General features: G+C 44.3%; 1 protein-coding gene across 1 annotated transcript in view; it reads left to right on the top strand.

Moving 5' to 3' along the window:
• The window catches only part of sae1 (SUMO1 activating enzyme subunit 1), a 231,684-nt gene extending 224,899 nt beyond the window's left edge, over window positions 1-6,785 (top strand). The window contains exons 7-9 of the mRNA XM_063063584.1: window positions 1,522-1,666; window positions 5,278-5,347; window positions 6,666-6,785. Of these exons, the coding sequence (XP_062919654.1) occupies window positions 1,522-1,666; window positions 5,278-5,347; window positions 6,666-6,758 (308 nt within the window). The 3' untranslated portion in view covers window positions 6,759-6,785. The remainder of the gene's footprint in view (window positions 1-1,521; window positions 1,667-5,277; window positions 5,348-6,665) is intronic.
• The last annotated feature ends 7,444 nt before the right edge of the window (window positions 6,786-14,229 follow it).

Genomic DNA, 14,229 nt, shown 5'->3' with positions numbered 1-14,229 from the left:
GTCTTCAGCCTCCTGTACCTCATCCCTGAAGGTAGTAATGAGAAGAGGGCATGCCTCAATGATGAGGGTCCTTAGTGATGGGTGCTGGCTGCTAGAGGCGCCACCTCCTGAAGATGATGGCGGGGAGGGTGGGGCTGGCTGAGCCTGCAGTGCTTTGCTCATTGGAGGTTCCACACGCGGAATGGCAAGAGGTTACCGCCATTTCCTTAGCTGCTCATTGGAGGTTCCACACGCGGGATGGCAAGAGGTTACCGCCATTTCCTTAGCTGCTCATTGGAGGTTCCACACACAGGATGGCAAGAGGTTACCGCCATTTCCTTAGCTGCTCATTGGAGGTTCCACACGCGGGATGGCAAGAGGTTACCGCCATTTCCTTAGCTGCTCATTGGAGGTTCCACACACAGGATGGCAAGAGGTTACCGCCATTTCCTTAGCTGCTCATTGGAGGTTCCACATGCGGAATGGCAAGAGGTTACCGCCATTTCCTTAGCTGCTCATTGGAGGTTCCACATGCGGAATGGCAAGAGGTTACCGCCATTTCCTTAGCTGCTCATCAATGTAAGAGCAAGTAAAATAAACTAACAAAGACCTTGTCCTTTTGTTCTCCCTATATACATACAACTCACCATAAGCTGGTCAGATAAGGGGGTCTCCTGATAAGAGTGAAAAAGTTCTGTTTGAGCTACACTGCCATAACACTTACGTACAAAGAAAATACAGAAATATAGGGCCATGTATACTACACATTGCTAAAAGTTTACAAACAGTTGGATATAGAAACACTGGAAGGTTCAAAATTAATTTATTATCCAAATATGTATATGTCACAAAATACTACCGAAGCACTCATTTCCCTACAGGCATTCACAGTAGAACAAAGTAGTACAATAGCATTAATGAAAAGCTACAAAGAAAGACTGAGAAACAAGTAATAATAGTAATAAATAAATAATATACATAAGATAGTCTGCAGCATACACAAATTCAGCAGGTCAGGCAGTGTCCGTGGAAGTGCATGAACAGTCAACATTTCAGACCAAGACCCTTCTTCAGGACTGAATCAATAATGTTGAGAACGTGAGTTGTGTCCTTGAAAGTGAATCCATAGGCTGTGTTCAGTAATCAAACTGCTGTACCTCCTGCCCGGTGGTAGTAGCGAAAAGAGGCCCTGTGGCCTTGTAGGTTGTGGAATCAATTCATAGCTAAGGTGAGTGAAGTTACCCACACTGGTTCAGGAGACTGATGGTTGTGGGGTAATAACTGTTCCTGAACCTGGTGGTGTGGGACCTGAGGCTCATTGTGGTGAGTGAAGTTATCCACACTGGTTCAGGAGCCTGATGGTTGTGGGGTAATAACTGTTCCTGAACCTGGTGGTCTGGGACCTATGGCTCCTGATGGGACCTACCTCCTTCCTGACTGGAAAAAGCAGGAAGAGAGCATGGCTTGGATGGTGGAGGCCCTTGATGATGAATGCTCGTTACTTTTTGCACAGTGCTTATCAATTGTTCTTTTCCCTGGCAGTCCTATTGAAGTTCCGGAATGTGAAGGCCCGCGATCCCTCACCTGACAGCTACGGAGATGATTCAGAACTGCTGCTGCAACTGAGGAGCGATGTGCTCGATTCGTTGGGCGTGAAGAGCGACCTGCTTGCAGATGAGTTCATCAGGTAAGTTGGATTTCCTGTGCTCTACCCAGAGGGTTAGTGCTCAAGTACAGTAGAAACCTTGACAAGGAAGAAGTATTTTTGTCCATTTTTCTGCATGTTTTTCCGATTGTCTCATGCTGGCTGTTATAGCATAGGTACCTCTTCTGTAGAGACGGATACACCATAGAACATCACAGCACTGTACAGACCCTTAGGCCCACAATGATGTGCAAAATGTTACCTGCTTCTCTCCCCTAAAGTGTCTTTCGTTTTCCGCCTTCAATCAAGAAGAGACCAGGTGCAGAACCCTCTGTCTGTATAATTCAAGGAAAGAGCAGACACAAAGAATGAACAATGATTTTAGAAATGAAAAGACCTGCAGTTCAGACCTAAAGGGACCCCAGTTTATCTCTCACCCCAACTGTAGTATGAGCTTCAAGTAAAGCCAGGGCAGGAGAGGGTCCAGAGAAGGTTTACAAGAATAATCCTGAGAACGAAAGGGTCAATGTATGAGGGAACGTCTGGTGGCTGAAGGCCTGTACATGCTGGAGTTTCAAAAATGAGATGGGGAGGGGATCTCATTGAAACTTACAAAATATTGAAAGGCCTAGACAGAATGGATGTGGAGAGGATGTTTCCAATAGTGGGAGAGTCCAGGACCAGAGGGCACAGTCTCAGACTAGAGGAACGGATCTTTAGAACAGAGATGAGGAGGAATTTCTTTAGCCAGAGGGTGGTGAATCTGTGGAATTCATCGCCACAGATGGCTGTGGAAGCCAAGACAAAGGTATAAATAAGGTGGTTCTTGATTAGTAAGGGCATCAAAGGGTACTTAATTTGTTTATTTATTGAGATACGGCACGGAATAGGATCTTCCAGCTCTTTGAGCCACGCCACCCAGCAATCCCTCGATCTAATCCTAGACTAATCATGGGACAATTACAATGACCAATTAACCTGTCAACCAATACGTCTTTGGACTGTGGGAAGAAACAGGAGCGCCCAGAGGAATCCCACGTGGTCTTGGGGAGAACATACAAACTCCTTATGCTTAGCGGCAGGAACCTACTCTAAGATAAATCTACCCTTCCCTCTTACATAGACCTCCATTTTTCTATCCATGTGCCTTTCTAAGAGTTCCTAAATGCTCCTAATGTATCTCCCTAACCCCTAGCAAGGTGTTCCATGCACTCGCGTTCTCTGTGTAAAAAGCGAACTATCTGTGACATCTCGTATACTTTCTCCAATCGCCTTTAAATTACGCCATTTCCACCCTGGGATAAAGTGTTTTGCTGTCCACTTGAACTATGCCTCATTATCATATACACTCTATCAAGTCACTTCTCATCTTCCTAAGCTCCAAAAGAAAAGCTTTAGCTCACTGAACCTCTCCTCATAAGACGCTCTCCAAGCTGGGCAGCAATCTGGTAAACCACCTCTGAGCAATCAGCAAGGACAAATGGAAGAGAAATCATATTTCAGATATGCACTCAGTGGCCATGTTATTAGGTGTAGGATGGAACCTGGTGTGGCCCATCCACTTCTGTGTGCTCAGTGATGCTCCTGCATAGCACTGTTGTCTGAGGCTTCCGTTGGTCAGGGTTGATCATGATATTGCGTCCTAGCTGTCTAGGTACTTAGGCCAGGGCAGTACAATATGGAGAGCAAGCAGTTGCCCATGCAGTAAGCTCCCCCTCTCCACGCATGTGATGAGCCCAAAGGAACAGCAGAGACCAAAACAGTTTGACACCAGCGGCGTCACACGAGTTGCCAGTCAGTGTTGAACTCAACGTAGGGCTGCCTTAGGGACTCCAGCTCCGGATTTTTCCCTCTAGGGTTTACTCCCTGAAGCCTTCCCCGTGAGTGAGTATAACCGTGAGGCACCAGAGGTTTGAGATCAAAGTTTTCCTTCTCCTAGATGAGCTGTCAACCACAGCTGATGAGCCCCATCTGCCCGAAGCGACTGGCTTTAAGGCACCAGTAACCCACCTTTGCCCCTTCTCTTGTCAGAAGAAACAGTTCCGCCGGGCTTAGTAGGTAGGCCAGACCCGAAGACCAGGAGTTGGACTTGGTTTTCAGAAGTTGTTTGAGACACGTGCCATTGGGAACATTTAATAGGTTGTGGGAGCTTATCTCCATTACCAACCCCAGCTATTACAACCTTAAGGAGCACTGTAGGCCACCGTAATATTGAGTGTGCTGCATATAGGCCGGCTGTTGAAGACTCAACTATGACAAAGCAACAAGCTGTTGGAATACAGCTCAAGTGTAATGATTGATAAAGAATTCCTGATCCCTTTGGGTGGGGGGGGGTGGGTTACCGTTGATGCTTCTGCTGCTGCTTGTGCTGGGGAGGGGGGGCTTTGGGGTTCTAATGTTGCTATAATTCATTCTATGGGGTTTCTTGTTTCGTGGATATCTGTGGAGAGTAAAAATTTCATGTTGTATACAGTATGCATTCTCTGATATTAAATTGATCCATTTCAATCCAAAAGCGTAACGCTTTACAGCGGCAGCTGTAAGATCGAGGTTCAACTCCTGCAGTTATCTGAAAGGAGTTTGTATGACTGCTTGGGTTTCCTCCCGCATTCCAAAGACGTGTGGTTAGGGTTAGTGAGTTGTGGGCATGCCACGCTGAGCTGGGAGCATGGCAACACGTGCAGGCTGCCCCTAGCAGCTTTCTTCACAATTGCACTTACGTGCTGGGCACAGGACGCAAATAGTAACACCATGGAATTTAAAGTTGCTGACTCTCTCCGCCTCTGATCCCCCAATTAGGACTGGCTTATGGACCTCTGGTTTCCCTCTCCTGAAGTTTACAATCATTTCCTTGGTCATGCTGGCATTGAGTGAGAGGTTGTTGTTATAAGATCATAAGATATAGGAGCAGAAGTAGGCTGTTTGGCCCATCGAGTCTGCTCCGCCATTTCATCAAGACTAATCAATTTTTTCCTCTCAGCCCCAATCTCCTGCCTTCTCCCCATATCCCATCAAGAATCTATCAACCTCTGCCTTAAATATTTGTAAAGACTTGACCTCCACAGCCACCTCTGGCCACAAATTCCACAAATTCACCACACTCCAGCTAAAGAAATTACTCCTCATCTCCATTCTATAAGGACGCTCCTCTATTCTAAGACTGTGTCCTCTGGGCCTCAACTCACACCATAGGAAACATCCTCTCCACATCCACTCTATCAAGGTCTTTCAGCATTCGATGGATTTCAATAAGGTCATCCCTCGTTCTTCAGGATTCTAGTGAATAGAGGCCCAGAGCCATCAAATGCTCCACATGTGACAAGCCTTTCTATCCTGGAATCATTCTTGTGAACCTCCTTTGAACCCTCTCCAATGTCAGCAACTGCTTTCTTAGATAAGGGGCCTGAAACTGTTCATGTTACACCAAGTGTGGCGTCACCAGTGTTTTATAAACCCTTAACATTACATCCTTGCTTTTGTGACGCAATTCAGCCAAATTTTTAATCTCCTCTTACTCCAAGAGTTTGGTGGTTTGTCACAGTTGAAGAAAAATGAAGTGCTTTCTGTTTTCATAATAAAAAGAATATTTTAGCTGTTATACAGTCAAATAATGGTGTGTTAATATTCTAAAGCTTTGCGTCTGATTCCCCTAGCTCATGTTTCTCAGAATTGGCACCCGTGTGCGCTGTTGTGGGTGGAGTGCTCAGCCAGGAAATTGTAAAGGTACGTTGGTCTGTAAACTACTCGTCAAAAAGCAATTAACAGATTCGGGACTCGGGTGGTGCCAGGTACAGACACATGTGGTCACTATTGTTGTATACAGGTGTACTTCATGGGGACGGGGATAGAAAGGGGGTGGAGGTGGGGAAGGTCACGTGGGGCACAAACAGAATTGAATTCCTGTCTGTTTCTCTGCTATACACCAAAGAAGAGGTCCTCTCACATCCCTGGCTTTCTCTCTTCAAATGCTTAAAGCCTACCATACTAGCTGTATACTTCCCCACAATATATGCTGCCTGCTAGAATCATAGGATCATACGTTTTATTCAGCCCAACTCATCCATGCTGACCATTGGAAATCCTTCCTTTTCTTTCTTTTTAAATCTTTTTATTAGTTTTCAAAATTATAAACAAAATAATAATGTTGATACAAAGAGATTGGAATAGTCTTATTATTAATAAACATTACACAGGTATAATAGACTTCCAAACTCATGATGTAATTAATCATACAGAAAAAAAGAAATAAAAAGAAAAAAACATATATACAAAGAAACCCCCCCCCCCAAAAAAAGGAAAAAAAAGAACTAAATACTAAACCCAAAAAAAGCAAACAGAACAACAGGGCTAGACCAATATCTTAAATCGAACACGTTCAGTAATGTCGTCAACTCCGCTCCTCTATTTGTATAATTTAAGTTAATAAGGAAGATTCGGAAAGGTCAAATTACATCATATGAAAATGTTTAATAAATGGTTTCCAAGTTTCTTCAAATTTAACCGAAGGATCAAAAATATCTCTTCTAATTTTTTCTAAATTTAAACATAATATAGTTTGAGAAAACCATTGGAATGTAGGAGGAGGACTGGTCTCCTTCCGGTTCAATAAAATAGATCTTCTGGCCATTAAAGTAACAAATGCAATCGTCCCATAGGCTGAAGAAGACAAAGATCTATGTTCTACCATTGGCAATCCAGGAAATCCTTCCTTATTAGTCCCATCACCCAATACTTGATCCATTACCCTCTACATTTTTTTTAGTTTAGAGATACAGCTCGCTCAGCCTATCCTCACGAGACATGCTCTCTAATTCAGGCACCATCCTGGTAAATCTCTTCTGCACCCTCTCTAAAGCTTCCATGTCCTCCCTATAATGAGGTGACCGGAACTGAACACAGTGTTGCAAGTGTGAGCTGTGGAGTTCGGAATAGCACCTTCGGGTGGGGGGGGGGCTGGTTACGGCAGGTATGCAAGGCCAGCTTTCTGCTCTCTCCGCTCTGCCACCGAGAACGGCTCATGGTGAATGTGTGTTCTTTACAGGCCTTGTCTCAGCGAGACCCACCTCACAACAACTTCTTCTTCTTCGATGGACTCAAAAGTAATGGAATTGTGGACTGCATCGGGCCCAAATAAGGAAAATTGAGGAAGATCGGACATTTTTAGGGTGTCATAGACACACAGTCTTCGCAGCCAATAACCAGAATATCCAGCAAACAGCAATATGTCAAACTCCCAAGCAAAGTTACCATTAAAAAACAAAGTGAAATAGTTTGGACAAATTGAACACAGACACAATTCTAAAGCTGTGCTGAGTGATCTCCGAATTGCAAATAAATGAGGTTCCTTCCACATGCAGTGAAATAGCTGCCATTCTGTGTCCAAAGTAAATCAGGTTCTATCCATTTTGTGTTGTTCTTGTTCCCTCAAATTGCTTTGATTCAGACTTCAGTATCAGGCGATGCTGTAAGCAGATGTATTCTTATGCAGCCCCCCAACATCCACCAACCAACACGTGACATCCAACCCACAGCCCTGAAATTATAATGCACTGACAAGCCACACACTGAAAGATTAATAGCTCAATCACCATTCAAGCTGGAGACCAATCAGAATGTCTTTGGTTAATTAATACTCACACATCAATGCCAGTTACACCACTGGCGTTTAGGGCAACAATGAAGGTTCTCCGTCTCTGGCAGTGTTCAGGGGTTCCTTCATCAGGTCAGTAGTTTCCTCTTGGTTTTCATCACTGTCAGCCAGGAAAGTCCCAGGTGGAGGCTCAGGGATACTGTCACACTCAGATGTAAGAGGATTCTTCATTGCCGTTTCCGTAACAATTTTATCTGGTAGCCCTGAGCTGAATCCTGGAGGACCGGTGGGCCACGCTTAGCCTGGCCTGTTTGGCATGGGTGACCCTACCAAGAGCCAAAGCATGAAGCCCAGACTCCAACTAGCGTAGCTCTCCAGGTCGTTGGGCCCGCAAGCCTCCAAACTGTGACAAGGTTGTGGTCCTCCTTGAGGAGGTTGATTAATATTGAGCTGTAGAATCACTCCACATCTCACCTTTTGCCTTTCCCACTCCTCTGCAGTGTCTGCATTCTTTCCTGGACCATGCTCCACTCCCTGGCATTTGGCTGTTTTTTTTCTTAATTAATTACCTGCTCTAAAGATCAGGAATGTGAAGGTTGCCAGTCCCTGTGTCATTCCTCAGGCTCCAAGAAACCAGTGAGCAAGAAATCAGTTGGGGGGTGTGAGGGTCCAATGGACCTCAACTCTCGAGAGTGCCATTTTCCATCAGTAATTAGTGTTAGATGCAACTTGTTCAGCCTTGCATTCCACTTCATAGCCAGGTTGTTGGTTCAAGTGCCATTCCAGAGACCCAACCACAAATATATAGACTGCATTCTCAGGGTGGTCATAAAGTCATAGAGCACAACAGTCCAGAAACAGGTCCTTCTCCCCATCTAGTCTGTACTGAACTGTTATTCTGCCTAGTCTGATTGACCTGTACCTGGACCATAGCCTTCCATACCCCTTCCATCCATGTACCTATCCAAACCTATCTTAAATCGAACCTGCATCCACCACTTTGACTGCACACAAAATGCTGGAGGAACTAGTCCTGAAGAAGGGCCTCAGCCTGAAATGTTGACTGTTTATTGATTTCCATAGATGCTGCCTGACCTGCTGAGTTTCTCCAGCATTTTATGAGTGTTGCTTTGAATTTACAGCATCTGCAGACTTCCTCATGTTCTATACAACTTCAACATAACATCCCAACTGCTGTACTTAATATTTTGACTAATGAATGCCATATCTATCTTTGATACTACTTTCCAAAGATTATGGATCTGTATTCCCAGATATTTCTGTTCCACCAAACTCCTCGGAGCCCTACCGTTCTTTGTGTAAGTCCTACCCTGGTTGGTACTTCCAAAGTGCGACACCTCACACTGGTGTGTACTGTGCTGAGGGAGTGCTGCACTGTTGGCTTTTCTGATGTTTATTTATTGTACGTTTAAAAAATTCCATGGTTACTGTTTCAAAGAAAAAGTTAGAGTTTTCCTCGATATTGTGGAAGCTTGCTACATGTCAACTGGCTGCTTCCTATATTACGGTTAATGCATTGGGACTTTCTGAACGAGACATGATATTTGTGATAAAAATTCAAGGCAGTCTTTTTCATCGTCATTCCACTGAACAAGGATCAGCAGTTCTGTCGTTTAAGCTATGGAAAGCATAGGTTTGAAATGGTCGAGAATTGGAGAAATGTAGATATTTCCATGGTGCTGGAAGAGGTTAGAGACAGTGAGTGAGAAGGTAGTGGATGTTTTGGAGACAAGGAACATGAGTTAATGGATAAGTAATCCGCCAAATGATGATATGGTCATGGTACATCTGGTTTCCATAAGACCATAAGACAAGAGCAGAATTAGTCTGTTCAACCCATCGAGTCTGTCTGCCATTCCATCATGGTTGGTTTATTATCCCTCTCATCTCCATTCTCCTGCCTCCTCTCCATAACTTTTCACGCCCTAACTAATCAAGAACCTATCAACCTCTGTCTTAAATACACCAAATGACTGGGCCTCCACAGCTGCCCGTGACAATGAATTCCACAGCTTCACAACCACAAGGCTAAAGAAATTCCTCCTCATCTATGTTCTAAATGGATGTCCCTCTATTTTGAGGCTGTGGCCTCTGGTCTTAGACTTCCCCACCAAAGGAAACATCCGCTTCGCATCCACTCTAGGCCTTTCAGCATTCAATATGTTTCAATGAGAACCCCCCCCTCCCATTCTTCTAAATTCCAGCGAGTATAGGCCCAGAGCCTTCAGTTGCTGGTCATATGATAACTTTCATTTCCAGAATCGTTCTTGCAAACCTCCTCTGAACCCTCTCCAATGTCAACACATCCTTTCTAAAATAAAGTGCCCAAAACTGTTCACAATGCTCCCAAGAGAGTCCTCTCCAGTGCCTTATAAAGCCTCAAAATTACATCCTTGCTTTTATATTCTAGTCCTCTCAAAATTAATACTAACAATGCATTCACCTTGCTCAAAACTGACTCAGCCTACAAATTTACCTCTAGGGACTCCTGCACGAACACTCCCAAATTCCTATGCACCTCAGCTTTTTTTAATTTTCTCCCCATTTAGAAAATAGTTCGTGCTTTTGTTCCTTCTACCAAAGTGCATGATCATGCACTTCCCAACACATATTCCATCTGCCACCTCTTTGCCCATTCTTCTAATCTGTCTTAAGTCCTTCTGCAGCCTCTCTGCTTCCTCAACACTAACTGTCCCTCCACCAATCTTTGTATTGTCTGCAAATTATGCAACAAAGCCATCAATTCTGTCATCCAAATGGTTGTCGTACAGGGTAAAAAGGATCGGTTCTGACACAGGCCCCTGCGGAACACCACCAGTCACTGGCAGCCAGCCAGGAAAGCATTCTTCACAAGGCGATACCAGCTGTAGAGCAAGAGCCACGGACTTTGCAGGGAAGAGAGTTATCCGTAGTTTCTGGCAAAACTACATTCCTTTGGTCTCGGTGAATGGATTGGATTTTCAGGGGCAGTTCAGGAAATTCTTCCTCTGCTGACCTGATTGAATTCAGGATTCTGCAATATATGGGTGCAAGGCGTAGGATTGGAATTCAGATAAATAGTACTAACACAGTGAATGAGAAGTGAGAAGCAGAATCATGCTTTCCCAGTGTAAGTTTGTTAATTCAGGGATGCATTCGCCTTGGGAAATCCCAATGGAGATAAGAGACTGGCGGGAATTAGGGCCGGCATGTTTCTTTGCTGCTAAAACAACTTTGAGCTTCAGTACCAGACAAACAGTTACGTAATTATCATTGAACAAGCGGTGTGCGATTTCAAAAGAACTCTGTGTCACTCACTCCAGTTATCTCTGATATTCCTGTCAAAACCTGGCTGAAATAATTTCAGCATAAATAGTGCTTCACCGTGTGATCATATGGTTATTTGGTGCCAATGCCACACAATGGTTGAATTATTTTGTTACTTATTTTTAAAAAGAGAAATCTTGGAAATTATCTCATTCTGGGATACAACAGTGAACATCATCCCAGCTATCTTTATAGCTGCATTAAACTTCAATTTAAAGAGAGATTCTCTAAGAACATTGTATTAGACTTTTTCCCAATAGCATAATTCTCAGGCAAAGTTAAAAGTAAATGTTTTATCAGAGTACATATATATCACCACATACAACCCTGAGATTCATTTCCCTGTGGGCATACACAGCAAATCTATAGAATAGTAACTATAACAGGATCAATGAAAGATCAACCACAGTGCAGAAGACAACAAACTGTACAAATGCAGATAGCAATAAATAATGAAAACATGAGATAATAATGTAAAGAATCCTTAAAGTGAGATCTTTGGTTGTGGGAACATCTCAATGGATGGGCAAGTGAACATCTCAATATTTGAGTGTAGTTATCCCCTTTTGTTCAAGAGCCAGGTGGTTGAGGGGCAGTAACTGTTCCTGAATCTGGTAGTGTGAGTCCTGAGGCTCTTGTACCTTCTACCTAATGGCAGCAGTCAGAAGAGAGCATGGCCTTGGGTGGTAAGCAGCTCTGATGATGGATGTTGCCCTCCTACGACAGGCGGACAGGCGTTCCCAATCTTTTTTATGCCATGGACTCCTTCTATCAACTGAGGAATAGAGCGAACGTTTCAGGCTGAGACCCTTCATGAAGACGGGAAAATTAGGGGGAAGAAGTTGGGGTCGGGGAAGGAGTGCAAGCTGGCTGGTGAGACCAGGTGACAGGGGGAGGTGGGTGGGCTGATGTTGTGAGAAGCTGAGAGATGATAGGTGGATGAGATAAAGGGCTGGAGACAAGGAATCTGACAGGAAAGGAGAGTGGACCATGAGAGAGGGCGAAGGAGAAGGGGACCAGACGGAAGTGATCAGGCGAGGAGAGGAACCAGAGTGGGCAATGGAAGAAGGGAGAAGGGGGAGCAGTGTTTGTAAGTTCCCATTTATTCATTTCACTGGTTGCTAAATACAGAGTTTACATTCTTTCTCTTTGGATCCGGAAAATGCACAGAACCATTATAAGGAAATGTTATGTTACAGTGACTGTCTTCCACAGATGAACACGAAAAGGTTTTTCCCAAAATGATGCTCTGTTCAAACCCTAAGCATTATTCCTTCAATCTAATTTTTTAATTCAATTATAATCTTTCGCAGACTCGACTAAATTTTACTGAGTTTCTTAAAAGTTTTGTAATTTTGCAGGGCAAGTGTTGGTTCTAGAAATAAAGTTGACCTTTTTGTTAAAAAGCACCTTGTCTGTATTTGGTTGAACAACAAGGTTGGGTCATGCAACACACACAAAAAATGCTGGTGAACGCAGCAGGCCAGGCAGCATCTCCAAGAAGAGGTACAGTCGACATTTCGGGCCGAGACCCTTCATCAGGACTAACTGAAAGAAGAGATAGTAAGAGATTTGAGAGGGGGAGGGGGAGATCCGAAATGACAGAAGACAGGAGGGGGGAGGGATGGAGCTAAGAGCTGGAAAGTTGATTGGCAAAAGGGATACCAGCCTGGAGAAGGGAGAGGATCATGGGACAGGAGGCCTCGGGAGAAAGAAAGGTAGGGTCATGCTGGGGTGACTATCTGTGCTTAGCTCACCTTATCCTTCCCTTAGTGATTTCAAGAGAGTTTGTGCAGAAAATCAGTCCAACTCAACCAAGACAAAGCCTATCAAGCTCGCAATGAGAAGAAAGTGAAGCAAAATGGAGAATTATTAAACTACGATAATCACAAGTGGCTGTGGTCTCTCCTCCTTCCCTCTTACTCATCATTCCCTCTCCTCTCCTATCAGATTCCACCTACTTTAGCTATTTAATCATGTGTTTCCCTTACAATCGACTTGCTGCTTGGATCTCAGTGTTAAAAAGTAAGAAATTCAAAATTGAAATTGAATTTATTATCCAAGTACAAATTGGAGGCTCTCCATTGGTCAGGGTTAACCATGGATATCATGTCCTAGCTGTCTACGATATGCAAGCCCAGGCAATACCATATAGTCATAGTCATACTTTATTGATCCCGGGGAAATTGGTTTTCGTTATAGTTGCACCATAAATAATTAAATATTAATCGAACCATAAATAGCTAAATAGTAATATGTAAATTATGCCAGGAAATAAGTCCAGGACCAGCCTATAGGCTCAGGGTGTCTGACCCTCCAAGGGAGGAGTTGTAAAGTTTGATGGCTACAGGCAGGAATGACTTCCTATGATGCTCTGTGTTGCATCTCGGTGGAATGAGTCTCTGGCTGAATGTACTCCTGTGTCCAACCAGTACATTATGTAGTGGATGGGAGACATTGTCCAAGATGGCATGCAACTTAGCATCCTCTTTTCAGACACCACCGTGAGAGAGTCCAGTTCCATCCCCACAACATCACTGGCCTTACGGATGAGTTTGTTGACTCTATTGGTGTCTGCTACCCTCAGCCTGCTGCCCCAGCACACAACAGCAAACATGATAGCACTGGCCACCACAGACTCGTAGAACATCCTCAGCATCATCCAGCAGATGTTAAAGGACCTCAGTCTCCTCAGGAAATAGAGAGGGCTCTGACCCTTCTTGTAGACAGCCTCAGTGTTCTTTGACCAGTCCAGTTTATTGTCAATTCGTATCCCCAGGTATTTGTAATCCTCCACCATGTCCACACTGACCTCCGGATGGAAACAGGGGTCACCAGTCCCTTAGCTCTCCTCAGGCCTACCACCAGCTCCTTAGTCTTTTTCACATTAAGCTACAGATAATTCTGCTCACACCATGTGACAAAGTTTCCTACCGTAGCCCTGTACTCAACCTCATCTCCCTTGCTGATGCATCCAACTGTGGCAGAGTCATCCGAAAACTTCTGAAGATGACAAGACTCTGTGCAGTAGTTGAAGTCCGAGGTGTAAATGGTGAAGAGAAAGGGAGACAAGACAGTCCCCTGTGGAGCTGTTGCCCATGTAGCAAGCTCCCCCTCTCCACAGAGCTGATGAATCCAAAGGAATGGCATGGACCGATGCAGTTTGGCATCAGTAGGAGTTGCCAGTCAGCATTAAACTCAAGGTAGGACTGCCTGAGGGATGCCAGCTCCAGAATTTTCCTCGGGGTTTACTCCCGAAGCCTTCCCCATAAGTGGGTATAGCCAGAAGCTTAAGATCAGAGTTTTCCTCCTCCTAGGTGAGCTGCCCAGAAAATGTAGTTATTGAGATACAGCATGGCCTACCGCCCAGCATTCCCTTACAGGCAGCAGCAGGAATTGAACCCAGGTCGCCCATACTGTAAAGCGTGCTAACCAGTACGCTACTGTGCCACCATGATGTATGTATATCACATCATATACTACCTTGAGATTCATTTTCCTGTGTGTAATTACAGGAGAGAAAAGAAATACAACAGAATTTATGAAAACCTATAAATACCAAAGCGACAACTGGGAGCAGTATTGTATGTACTGCTCCATTCAGTAAGACTATGGCTGATCTAATCTAATCTATGCCTCAGGCTATTTTCCTTCTTGTCTATCACAACCCCATGGAATAATAATGTGT

This window comes from Mobula hypostoma, chromosome 12 (assembly GCF_963921235.1).
Source record: "Mobula hypostoma chromosome 12, sMobHyp1.1, whole genome shotgun sequence".
Taxonomy (NCBI): Eukaryota; Metazoa; Chordata; class Chondrichthyes; order Myliobatiformes; family Myliobatidae; genus Mobula; species Mobula hypostoma.
This window is presented reverse-complemented; position numbering and strand designations above follow the sequence as displayed.